Source organism: Corapipo altera, unplaced genomic scaffold, assembly GCF_003945725.1.
Source record: "Corapipo altera isolate COAL_440 unplaced genomic scaffold, ASM394572v1 48, whole genome shotgun sequence".
NCBI lineage: Eukaryota > Metazoa > Chordata > Aves > Passeriformes > Pipridae > Corapipo > Corapipo altera.
In genome coordinates this window covers 1,978,479-1,992,551 of record NW_020884931.1, presented here as the reverse complement: position 1 = coordinate 1,992,551, position 14,073 = coordinate 1,978,479, and the positions used below count along the sequence as shown (strand labels likewise).

The 14,073-nt window shown below is 39.1% G+C and overlaps 1 protein-coding gene across 2 annotated transcripts in view; it reads right to left on the bottom strand.

The window, feature by feature from the left end:
* Window positions 1-14,073, bottom strand: part of FSHR (follicle stimulating hormone receptor) — an 87,276-nt gene that overhangs the window by 46,650 nt on the left and 26,553 nt on the right. For both annotated transcript variants that reach the window (XM_027659349.1, XM_027659350.1), the window contains exon 2: window positions 7,548-7,619. In XM_027659349.1, the coding sequence (XP_027515150.1) occupies window positions 7,548-7,619 (72 nt within the window). The remainder of the gene's footprint in view (window positions 1-7,547; window positions 7,620-14,073) is intronic.

Genomic DNA, 14,073 nt, shown 5'->3' with positions numbered 1-14,073 from the left:
CTGCTGAATCAGAGACCTGAAGTGCAAGCAGTCCCTCCACTATAGAAAAGCCCTGCTTCAAAACCACTGATCACCATTAAGCAACTGGGATGGGGGCACCTGGGACTTGCAAGTCCACCCGCAGGAACCAGGAAGCCGCCTGTGATTCCTCCCTACCTGACCAGCAGTCTGTCTGCTGACTCATACAGGACTAGACCGGGCATACAGCTGGGAAAGCCCCACATATAACAGTAGTCCCATTAAAACATTTATTCTTTGGGATGACAGCCTGAATTTTGAATTTCTTTGTCTATGTTGGTTATTCACCTTAACATTTTTGAACAGTAGTCCTCTGTTCCCTGAGAGAAAATGCATATTTAGACTAATTTAAATGCATTAACTGGCATACTCATTTTCATGACCTGTCCTTAAGGTGTAGAATGTTTCACATAACTTCCTCAAATGTAAATTGGAATTTAATATCTGTAGGGTTGCACCTTGGGAATATACCCTGCACTATTTATTACTGAAGTATGATTGTTTCTTTATTCAGTATGTACTCTGATATGCAGAATGCACTGTGTCCCCCTTTCACCTTAGGGATGTAAATAAATATTTTTGTAAACATGCACTACTTAACTTCTGTATCACAGCAGATCCTGAAAATCCATATTTTGGTGCTTGTAAAATAATAAATAGCAGATTTTTCCAAATGATGCAACAAAAGATAGAAAGAAACTCCTGCCTAGAACCAATTTCCAAATGTCTTGGTTACGCTGAATCCTCACAATTTTCTCAAAATAGCTTTAATGATCTTATTTAAACACAGCCTTTGCATACCAAATGAAGCAGCACACAATGCACTGTGCAAGAAAAATTGGAGAAGCTGCAAAATGCAAAATGCTGAACAGCTTTCTTGATAGCAGAAGACGCAGACTGCTTGTCCTTAAAAGATCATGTGATTCCTGCCTCCCCTCTTGCCTCCTCTCACTTGGGTTGACAAGTGTTACAGAATCACATGCTGGAGCTTACTGAAGCTCTTTTCAAGAGCACGTGGGATGGGTTAGCCATTTGCTAGCCCAGGAAGCTTTAGTGGCTACCGCTGAAGAAGCTCTGGATAGTGAATCCATCAATCCACCAAGTTTTTAAAACTTGCTAAATAAAGTGAAGACTTCCAGTACGCCACATTCTCCAGATGAGACCTTCACAGTAAAGCCAAGAACTCTGCTCCTTCATCAGTTGCAGGAAAAGAGATAACCCTTGATTCAAAATACTCTCTTCTGTTCTCTGCTGTCCTCAAGTACCTCACCTGAGTTTGGCTGAAACCTAAAAGATAACACAGTATGATCTAATTAAGTCAAAGGAAAGTGTGACTTGCTTTTTTTTCCTACAGGGGCAAACAGGAGAGATTTTAGCATCATACATTGTGTTGATTGTTGTAGATGAAATAAGCTGGTGCTCATGTATCTAGGTCATAGACCAGCAGCATTTGTTCTTATGAATGATCACTGGATCAACAGTCTCAGCAGAAAAACAAAACAAAACAAAATAAAACAGAAAAGCTTGAATGCAATAAGTGATGAAGTAAATACATGATTAAGAGCTGCTTTTTCCTACAAATTCATAGGGAAGCAGAAGATAGTTGGAGCATATATTCTTGCTGTTTTCCATAGACAGAAAAGTTCAGGTTCCAGGACTATCAACTTTTGTAGATTCCCTCGACCCTGAAAATTTTAGCTTTCCAGGATTTCCAGAGCTCTTTAAGGATTTAGCTCATCAAGCTCTGTTATCCATAGCACAGTTTGTGCTCTTAAACTGTGCCTTTGCCAAAATCTGTTAAAGAAATGTCCTTCTCCTATTACTCCAAAATACAAAACAGGGCCAACAATGGTGGTTTTTTTCTCTGTGATATTTTCTAGTTCAAGAAGGATTTCATCCTCATAGCTGAATTTCCTTAGGCTGCACACTGGTTGGATTTGAAAGCAAATGATGAACCAAAGTATTATGTTTTATCTTAAACCCTTCAAAAAGAACAAATAACTGATGATGAATTTTCAAGTGGATTGTGCCTCAGGGTGCAGACATGAGGCCTCTTTGGCTTGCACAGGGTAATGCAATCAGACCAAATTTCCTGTAAATATGATGCCAGAATCAGGCCTTGTTAGATCAACATTCAGAAGTCTACTTTGCTACCTTGTAGTAACAGGAGGAAACAGCACAAGGAAAAGTGAGACTTAATATTGCTTCAGACAGTCTCCAAATTAAGCACTTTCAGTGCAGCTTGAAGATGACATAGCTGCAGCAGGGCACGTCAAATTGATTTTGCCAGGTATGTGCCTGCATGGCACTGATTTTTAATTTAGTAACTGGAATGTTAATTAGTTCTGGGAGTGCAAACAGGTTGGTTAAGCAGGAGTCCAGACAAACTGCCACACGTCAGTTGTCTAAGACTTAGGAGTAGACTAAACATGTACCAGGAATAACTAATCTGCTTTCCTGAACACCTATTTGCTAAATTAACATGAAGCCAGAGTTTTGCAGAAGTCAGAGAGCTGCTAGCAACAAGATGGCAACACTGTTCCACAGACTTGTGTGTTCCTGAAATAGTTTTCTATATGAAAATTCAACTTGCATGTTTAGTAAGAGAAATCTCTGATAATTAGAGCCTGACAGTTTATTTCATAAATTTAAACATTTTATCTAAGAAGACAAGAAGATCTTTCTCCTAGAATATACTTGGGAAAACTTGTTGCACCATATGACAGTCTACAGAATGGACATCTCCTGTTTTTTTCAGTAACTGAGGTAATTTAGATGGGTGAGGAGATAATGACAAGCCAGAGGTAGTTCAAAAGCGCTCTCATTTTTTAAAAAAATTAAAAAATGACAAAAGTATTCCAATGACAATGTTGCCAAAATAAAAAAAAAAATAATTAAAAATCAGATGAAACACAAAAGATTTTGTCTTGGTAACTAAAATTAGAGCTGCACAAGGGAGAGCAGATCAAGTGCTTCATGCCATCATTTCCCAGTCACACTATTTTTTCCGTGATGAGTCATAGTCCCTAGTGTCCATTCTGGAAAGTCCTTGGAGAGTCCAAATGGCAAACAAGGGAGATCTTGCCTGAGTACTCTGACTGAAGCCTAACTGAAAGTATTTGATATTTTCTGGTAAAATACATCTATTCAAAGCTCTCAGCAGTTTGGGTGTTTGAGAAGATACTAAAACACATAGAGAAAGCAGGAAAATATTATTGAATTATTTTTAATTGAAAACTAGAAATTTTTGGTGCCTGTGTTCAAAAGCCTTCATTCACTTTGAAAGTAAATACAACAGAGTTAGGATTCCTATGAAAAACTCATCTCTTATTTAACTTAGAATCATAGAATAGAATAATGGAATCATTTAGGGTGGATAAGACGGATATTTCACAGGGTATTCTGAGTTGGAAGGGACCCTCCAAGACCACTGAGTCCAACCTCAGACCAAACAACACCATGTCAACTAAACCAAAGCACTAAGTGCCACCTCTCTGGGTAGTTCATTCCAACGTTTAATCAATCTTTCTGTGAAGAAATTCCTCATGATGTCCAACCTTAACCTCCACTGATGCAGCTTGAAGCCATTTCCTCTCATCCTGCCACCAGTTACCAGGGAGAAGAGGTCAAACCACACCTGGCTACAACCTCCTTTCAGGTAGTTACAGAGAATGATAAGGTTTCCCTTGAGCCTCCTCTTCTCCAGGCTAAACAACCCCAACTCCCTCAGCCTCTCATCATAAGACCTGCTATCTAACCCTCACCCAGCTCTGTTGGTCATCTCTGGACTCGCTCCAGACCTCAGTATCTTTCCTGTAGTGAGGGGCCCAGAACTGGACACAGCACTGGAGGTGTGGCTTTGCCAGCGCCGAGTACAAGGGGACAATCACTTCCCTAGTCCTGCTGGCCACACTATTGCTTATACAAGCCAGGATGACATTGGCCTTCTGGACCACACTGCTGGCTCACATTAAGCCAACTATAAACCAGCACCCCCAGGTCTTTTTCTGTTGGGCAGCTTTCCAGCCACTCTATCCCCCAGCCTGTCACATTCCATGGGGTTGTTGTGACCCAAGTGCAGGACTTGGCACTTCACCAAGTATGGAATCTCATACTGCTGGTCTCAGCCCATCTATCCAGCCTGCCCAGATCCTTCTGTGGAGCCTTTCTACCCTCCAGCAGACCAACACTCCCACCCAACTTGGTTCTGTCTGCAAATTTAATGAGGGTACACTCAATCCCCTCATCAATAAAGAGGTTGAACAGGACTGGCCCTGATGCTGATCCTTGGGGGACATCCCTAGTGACCAGCCACCCTCTGGTACCATTCACCTCTACTCTCTGGGCCCCATCATCAGCCAGTCCTTAACCCAGCAAAGAGTGAAGCTCTCCAAGCCATTGGATGCCAGTTTTCCAGAAGAATGTTATGGGAGACAGTATTAAAGATTTTACTGAAGTCTAGGAAAACTATGTCCACAGTCTTTCCCTCATCCACTAGGCTGGTCACTTGGTCATAAAAAAAGATTAGGTTGGTCAAGTAGTACCTGCCTTTCCTAAACCCATCCTGAGTGGGTCTGGTGCTCTGGTTGTCCTGTATGTGCTGTGTGATTGCACTCAAGATAATCTGTTCCATAACCTTCCTGGGCTCGGAGGTCAGGCTGACAGGTCTGCAGTTCCTTGGATCCTCCTTCTGACTCTTCTTGTTCATGGGTCTCCACTGGTCAACTTTCAGTCACCTGAGACCTCCCTGGTTAACCAGGGCTGATGATAAATGATAGAAATGGCTTTTCAAGCTCTTCCACCAGCTCCCTCAGCACACTCAGGTGAATACCATGTGGCCCCATTGACTTGTGAGTGGCTCAGCAGGTCACTAATGACTCCTTCCTGCATTTCAGGGAGTTTATTCTGCTTCCCATCCCTTTCCACCACCTCAGGACTGCTTACCCTGAGCATAACCTGTCTTTCAGTTAAAGACTGAGGCAAAGAAGGTATTAAGTACGTCAGTGTTTTCTTCATCCTTGGTGACAATGTTCCCATCCTGCGTCCAATAAAGGATGGAGATTTTCCTTGGCCCTGCTTTTGTTGTTAAAGTATTTATAAAAATATTTTTTATTGTCTTTCTCAGCAGTAGCTAGATTGAGTTCTGAGTTTTCACCTTTCTAGTTTTCTTTCTACGTGCCCTAACGACATCCTTGTATTCTTCCTGAGTTACCTACCCCTTCTTTCAGAGGTCAAAAACTCTGTTTTTTCCCTGGGTTCCTGTGAAATCTCCCTGTTCAGCCAGGCAGGTCTTCTTCCCTGACAGCTTGTCTTTTGGTGCATAGGGATGGTCTGCTCCTATGCCTTTAAGATTTCCTTCTTAAAGTATGTCCAGCCTTCCAGGACCCCTTTGCTGTTAAGGATTGCTTCCTGAGGGACTTTCTGAACCAGTGTCCTAAACAGGCCAAATCTGTGTGTACAGATATGTTGGACTGCACAAGATACTGTTTTTTCTTCATTAATGTTTCTTCAGTAATGCATTCAGGAAATACTGTCACTTCATTTTTAGTCTATTTAGTTCTAGGTGAGCACATACATATACTACGTTGAAGTATCTAATTTGTGTACATCAGGCTATCTACATTTTACCATATGGAGGTACCACAATATTAATATCTGTTTGCCTTAAATAGGCTACAGTTTGCTTAATCTTTCTTTCTGTGCATGATCTTGCAAGAGTAAAAAGGCTTTCATACAAAGGCTGCGTTTTTATATGCAAATCTATTATTTGATTACCCACTTTTTTGTCCCTACATTATCATGAATATTTCTGATGAATGTTTTATGGGTTAGGTTTAGGATTTGCGAGCTATTTCAATGCCATATCATCTGCAAATACTGCATCTTTGTTGATGTTGATTGGTCTCATTTACATATTTATCACAATTTTATTTTCAAGGGTGTTTTGCTATAAACTGTCTGTCCCCATTTCTCCTCCATGTACTACTAGTAGGTGGATGTATTTTCAAATTGAGCCCATTGCCATATACAATTTTTTTGGTTAACAATAAATCACCACTTAGAGACAAACTATTCAATACCTTCATACCTATCTGACATATGGTTTCTGAGTAATTGAAGATAACAGAAGCAGCTCACAATGCACTTTGCAACTCAATTCATAGACCAGAGAGCTCAATGATTTTCCATAAGGACTTGGCTAAAAGGAACTCCACAGGACTGGGGAGAAACAAGTGCCAACAAAACTGGCAATGCAGAGGTGATCTTAGCCCTAACTAGGACTTTTCTTTTATCGAGAAAAATGACCTTTTACAGTGATGCTTGCTGGGTTTATGAGAGGCTGGATCCATAAGGGGGAAGATTTTTAGTTTGTACATACTCAGAGAAGATTCCTGAACCTACAGTTATACCCTGAAATGTATCTCCTATTTCAGAAAAGGCAAGATGCCATGTGAGCATTACCACTTGCTACTGATAGCAGCTCTTCAATCCTTGGATGTTCACTGTTTGTTCTTCCTCCATCCATTCATCCATGCTTCTCCAAGTCCAAAATCCTTTCACTTTCTTGGCCATACCTTCTGGTGTGTTCACTTTCTTGCTAAATTCCTTACTTATGCAAGAGTACAAGGGAAAAGGGTAGAAAGGGTGCAGAGAACTGTCCTTTTGAGCTTTGTCATTACACACATAGCACTGAAAAGGACACTGAATTTTATGTGTCCCACTCCCACTGTACTGGCAAGTACTGGCTCTGTTTCTAAGCAAAATGTTATTTGTCCATATGAAAGAAAAATCATACATGCCCAAGAATATTTCAGGTTGGACAGTGACGGTTATAATTTCTGGTGCTAGCACCACATAACCCATAGATTTTCTGTTGTTAAAGAATAGCTGGAAAAAACATATTAACAAGGGTAATGATAATAAAAATTAAGGTAATAATCCTTCTAGTGGTGGAGCTGCAACACATCCACAATAGCATACTAATGAATGTACGATACATCTGGTTCGTCAGAGGTGCTCATAATTGTATCTCCAAGATTATCACTAAAATTCATAGAAATTAGGTGCTTACACTCTTTGTGTGCTAGAATTTTTGGATCGATCATCCATAAGAAACTTCTCTCACACATCTTGCCAGCTGACTATGAACATGCACAAAACAATCTTCTTTATTCATAAGTGAAAAAGGAATTGGCTGACCTGTTCTTAACAGGAGTGCTTTCCTCCTTAATCTTTCCACTGTTTAATTCCAAAACTCTCAAAATAATCAGTTTCCTGTGATCTGTTATGGCACTGTATTTATTAACTGCAATGACACTCTATGTTCAACCAGTCCTTTGACTGAAGACTGCCCATTTACTGATACGAAAATGTATTTATGACAACATTGTTCTGAAACATGTGGTATTAACAGTAAAAGTTTGTATTTTTTTTTTAAACCCAAAGATGAAATATATGAAGCTCACAGATAGGGAGCTGCAACCAGAAAATGCTGCTTGGAGTAAAATAGTTGTTGACATAATACGTACATTTTCTCTAGGTCAAGAAGTCCTGCAAAAGCTCCTTTTGGAACGACTCTCATCTTGGTGAGGACAAATCTCCTGAAAATAGAGAAAATGGGGTGATTATTCTCTATTCACAGCACAGGACTGCACGGTAGCCTTGGTAGCACAGGAGAGGCCTTTATCACTGGTACAAGGATAGTCTCTGAGCTGAAAGCTTTAGCATCTAAATACAGCTGTAACATTCAAAGCATTTGTGGGACTCCAGCTGCCCTGACCAAAATTACAGCATAGTATTGGATGACCACTGGGGCTCCTTAGGGGAAAAAGCATCCATCAGTAGTTGCCACTTGCTGTTTGTTTCAGTAAGAAATCCAGACCTGCAACTCCTCTGTGTGCTGGGAGTGAACAGTGTCTTTCTCATCTTGACTGCTCTTTTGAGTGATGGTCAAGCATAGGATGAAGGCTCCCTGTGGACCCAGATGGAGGTGAGTTGCTTACAAGGCTGTAAGGTGGTACATCCAAGCTCATGCAGGATGAACCTTAACCTGCTGCACAGATAATTTAAGAAGTCAGCTACTATCTCCCATCAATGCAACTTTATTAACTTTATTGCTTCTCACAGTCTCTCTTCTAATTAGTTGATAATGTGCACCAAAATTGGGACTTTGGAGTACACAACTCGATCATAAATGCTCCAGGACTACATTTTTATCATTTTTAAAGGTCATGGAATATACTTGATCAGGAAAAATCATTTAAAATATCGTATAAATCTTTTTGTTAAATTAGAGTTTTCTCCTTTAATGACAGTAAACAAAGAGGACTAGAAAACTTCTGATGGCGCTTAACAAATGAAAGGTAGAGTTTCTACTACTCTACGGAGAAATAAGGTGTTATCAGTGTAATTGTTTTCTTTCACACATTTAATCATGCATAGGTAGAAAGAACAAACAATTGTATATATTAGCATGACCTGCTCATTGCAAGATATCGTATAACACTGGTTGCATTGACTGACAGTTGTAAAAATTTTTTTTTCTTTAAAAAAACCAACAAACCCACCTTTGTTACACACATGAACATGTTATATACATACATACATACACACATTGCACTCTGTGATTCACCTTCTTAGTCTATTTTCCCACAGAAATGGAAATGATTTTTTTTCTGAATTACTATGGAAGTCTTTTTTTCGGTGAGCATATCTTCCAGATCACTCCAAATTGTTATTGTCTCAGAACAGTTTTTGCATGGCTGTTAGGGATTGCCTTTCATCTCCTGTCTGTGCTGCCTCAATGTAAGGTCTGCAGGAGGACAGAAAGGGGAACTCAGCCTGGTACGATCTGCTGTGCAGTCCTGCAAATTTTAACACAATGCTCAAAACAAGAGACTTTCTTACTGTTCACATAAAGTATTCATGCAATCCTCATCTATGTTTTATTTCAAGAGATTAGCTTAGAATTTTCATGGAAGATTATCAAGTTTTAATCAAAGTTCTAGAAGAAAAAGTATTACTCTGACAGAGTACCAATGTGAAAGGTTCCCATTCTTTAATTGTAGGTCTTTAGTAGAATCTACCCCCTCAAGAGTTAGTATTTACTTAAGCAGGACAAAGTCAGTGCACACCTCACCTAGCTCTAGAGATGTCACTGTGATTACAACAGGAGTGAACTTGGCCCCACACTTTTTTTAAACATTGAAATTTATGGTATTCTCAGTCCTGAAAGACGATGAAGTCAATTTGGTATTTCATTATTCTTGTACTATCATTAATGTAAATCAGAAAGAGCTTCAACATACTGTCACACAAGAATTACAGTATTGAGATCATTATGCAAATGTTAGAAGGATAAAAGAGCTTCCCAGAAAAGGCCTATCCTGGATTAGGCAATTTGTAAAACCCTACTGAAAACAGGGCTGGTGTAATGCATGCAAAGCTACGGCTGTGCTTTCGGAGCAGTTAGACACAGAACACCCAGCAGGCTTAGTGCTACAAAGCTGAACCATCAGGAAGCTCTTTAACTTTGATCTGCTTTGAAATCTTTCTCAAACTCAGCTTTGTAGAAATGCACGCCTAATTTCTGAGCCCTAGAAAGCAGGCTTTGTCTGAAAAGCCACCTATCATTTTTTTATGGCACTGTGCTAAAACGAATCCTCTCTCTGCATGCTTAGGTCATCAGGACATTTGCAATTTTTTAATTAAATACTGGCCTATGCCATCCTTCACCACAACAAGAAATTACATTCTGATACAGAAACTAATGGAAGGAAGGGAACCTCATTCATGGATGGGGTTACTTATATGAGAAAAGCCACATCTGCATAGAATTAAAAATCAGACCTTGAGTTTCTTTGTTGAAGACTCTGATATCCTGCATTCATAAGGCACCAGAATTCAGGAGCCACATGTCTAATGCCTTGAGGCAGTTAAAGTAGAATTGAAATTTAATAGCTGAAATCTCACATTTCATTTAAAAAAAATTAAGGTTAATTGTTTTTAAACATCTCTGAGTAGGCTAATAAAGTCAGCGTTAATGGTATAACGAACATTGAAAATTAGAATCAGCTACTTGTTGAATTATCAACTGTATAATGAATAGGAGTCTATTATAACTAGCTAAATGCTGTATTGTCAATAAATCTCACCAATTAGTCTCCAAGAATCAATCTGTACTTAACTTGAGATACTGATTGTTCAGTAGCAATTCTTTCTGAGGTACATGGAAAAAATAATTGAAAAGCCTTTCCTTGGTTTTGTTGCTGGCACTATTTTAGGGTTAAAGAAATGAATACAACCCACCTTTTTCAAGCATGTTTCATGTCACAACAAACAGTTAAAAAAAAGTTTCCTTTAAAAAACATGCATGTAAGAGGGATAAGCAGTATTTGGTCCTAAAAATTTATGTTAGCACTTAGACACCAGTAAGGAGAGCACTGAAAAGCTCTCAGTGAAAAGCTCTCTTCAGTGAACGGTGTGGAATTAAAAACCCAGAGCCAGGTGCCCAACATAAGGTATTAGAAAGGTTAGACTGAAGGTCGGGTGATCCAAAAATCCATATGCAAAGTTAGCCTCCAGGAAACATCAAATCTCATCTCTCAGGGCTTTCAGCACCAGCCTCATCACACACAAGGACCCCCACTCGCATCAGGCTTTGCCATGAGGGAGGAAGCATTGCTGTCCCTCAACGCAGCCCTGGCAGCCAAAGCAGACACATGGAATGGGAGTCCTCTCTTCAAGTCTTCCCCTACATTGAGTGCTACAGCTTTCTGAATTTCATGCCTCAGGAGGATGCTCAGTGGCCAAGGGACCTCTTCCTGTCCAGGCTCAAGCATCATGCAGCCAGGGCTAGACTTCTTGTGCCACTAAAGAAGACAAGGGGGAACTTACCACCCTCTCTAGAGATCTTACAATTAGAGCTGATTTCCCTCGAACAAATTATAGAATTGATAATTACCTTTTTAAGTCCAGAGTTTAGTGATGCTAATATTATTTGGGCTACAGTAGGTCCCAGAAGTCCTAGAAAGGACTCCAGTGTAGGAGCTACCAAAACCTGAACAAGTGCAAGAGCAGAAATCAGAGGAAAGGAAACAAGCCCCAGATGGTCACACATCAGATGGTTATCCTACATCGTGTGAAGGCAATACGCATAGCTGGAAATAGAAGAATGACAATATTAACTATTGTTATTTGCTATGTACAGAACTATAATATAGATGTAAATGTGGCCCATTGCTCCTATACATGCCCTGATATCCAGGAGAGGTCTCTAAATCCTGGCTTAAATATATCTGTTGAAAGTGATTCTTAGACAGTTTGTTGATAGATACTGTCTGCTCTAGTAGTACAATCACACTTATACTTTATATACTCCTCTGGACTGAACATGCAAAATTTTCACAGCTTTTTCTACTTTTAATTTTTAAGTGGTTTTTATGCCTGTTTATTATATAATTTTTATTTGTCTCATGAATGCATGTGAGTAAATTCCTCTATTATGAAGCTACTAAAAAAATGTTGCTACTTAAAGCTAGACCTGTCAGGACTAGGGCAGAACTATCTCCTACTTATTTGTTTATTTATATAGAGACATGTAAACCTGGTTATTTAGAGCAGTGGGGTCTCAGTTAATATGAAGCCAGTAACACAGATAACATACACTTTATATCACTATGAAGTGCAAACAACAGAAATACATCTTGTTTCTGTATGGTTGTGTCTAGTATAAGAGAAATATCACAGTGCTACTTAATCTCAAAGCCTATAGAGGACATGATGCAAAGAACAGAAATTAGCAGGTACTGCTAAAATGCTCCTGAATAACCCTCTAACATTTCCAGTTATGAAAAGATTTATTGATCTTTTCCTAAAATAGTCTTCTTCAGCTGAAGTAGTTGAGACAGGCAGAATATAGGACATAAAGGAAAAAAACCCTCCAGAAAAATTAATGTTCTCCTATCCAGCCCCACATGAATCCAGTGACAGAAAAGAGACTGACCTCATCATAAAAGGATGGAGGACTGGATGTCGTTATTCAAGTATCCGGTGCCCAAGGTATGGGTGATGAAAAAGACTTGGTAAATTAGAAGTTAAAAAAGTGGGCCCATATAGGTTTCTGCTAAATGTCTCTGAAAAAAAGTGCATAGGAAACCTGTGAAGTGTGCATATTAAGCAAATCAATGTGAAGACACATTTCTGAGGTATTTGTGAGGTTAGCCATTTATGTACAAAATTATGCATTTTACATATTCAGCAAATGAATTTTCAGACCCTGGTTCCACAAGTTTTTCTTGAACAATTACTAAGATGCTTTTTGGTAGAAATTTTCCATCAGAGCTTTCTCCTGCTCTGCTTTAGTGTCCCCTCCTCCCAGCCCCCTTCCTTACCAGATGCCTCCCCACCACCACCGGTAATAATCTGGCGCAACAAAGGAATGCGCTGATTATCAGAAATTAGACTGCTTAAAAAAAATAAAATAATTTCTGCTCCATAAAGCCTGGCTGAATTTAGGTCTTTCAAAACACTCTTTAAAACTCATTTCTCAGATCTACTTAAGTCACACACAGTTAATCAGAAAAGTGTGTGCATTGTAGAATTATCTTCCCTGGCTCATGTAAATTGCAAATTCATGACGTTAAAACGGACTATATCAAGCAGATACTATAAACTTTATAACTTAAGGACCAAAGGAAAATAAAATAAAAAGCCAAAAAGATTTAGTGGCCATAATACTAAATCACCAAATTTGGTTCCAAAGAAATAAACGTGATAGGATTTTGAAGAACATTTTACTTTAATCTCTGAGCTAATACACTGATGCTATCACCTTCTAATTCTCTGCAACAATGTGTATTTTGTCACAAAAAGATTAACAATTAAATTTATCTTACTATCTGTAATTCTTTTTGGTTGTTTCTTTGTTTTTGCTTCTTGCTTTGGAAATGGGCTGGAGGTTACAGTACAAGCAACAGATGACTCTGCTTTACATCAGAAAAAGACAAAATGATGTTATGACCTATTTAATGTGCTCTTGATTAAATGCACAAATCAACACAAACCTGCACCCTGGTTTTTTTTTTCAGTTTTTGCTTGATTAGTTAATGCAACAGTGAAGGACTGTTTTGCTTTTCATGCCATAATAGGAGAAAAAAAGATACTGCAGACCACATCCCAGATGGCGTAAATCAATTGAGCTGTGTCACCTTGGTCCTAAACTTTTGTCCTAATTCTCATTGGAATGAATCATGAGATTCCTTTGAGCTAAATGTGATTTAATTTAAATTTATGAAGAACATTTGTAAGCCTGCAGCTGACTGAAATGGGTTCACATTGCCATATGACTTCACTATGACTAGGGTCTTGTTCTAGCGAAGATCTCACTGGGAAGGGGCATATGTGGATATACGTGAACATGAAAGTATTTTTCATAATCAGTTGCCTAGGTGGAAAATCTCTGTAATCTATTAAGTAGCTTGTAGCTGCTTTCAGTCATAGCTATGTTTTCTCTTTCCTAACAGCAGGAAGAGAGGAGTACAAAAGTTGTAAATTGGATACTAAAACATCAGGTTTCAAAAACCATCGAGCTAAATGCAAAAAGCTTGGTTTAATTTGCTTTTTGGCTTTAAAGTCTTTAGAGTGCATTCATATCTCTCTGCAAAGCTATTTTCAACCCTCACGAGGCTTTAATTTAAGAACAGAGAAAGATTTATATTAGTCACCTCAATTCCATGAGATGCCAAAGTAGAGGCTTTGTAAGGCTGACGGGATCACGAGGACTGGCACCGGCAGTGACAAAAAATGTCTCCCACCATCCTGCTGGCTTGTCTTTCCAGAGAGCAATGGCATTATCTTAAGAGAAAACCAAAGCCAAGCAGAATATTTTTTTAATAATGACTATCCATGTAACTATAGATTCATTTCAGAAAATATACCCTGATAGCGCAGGTACACTTGAATAATGGAGGAAGAGCTTTGCAAATCATTTGTTCAACTGAGATACGATCCAGTCTTAGAGGCCCTACGTCACACAGATGTAAATGGATTTATAAG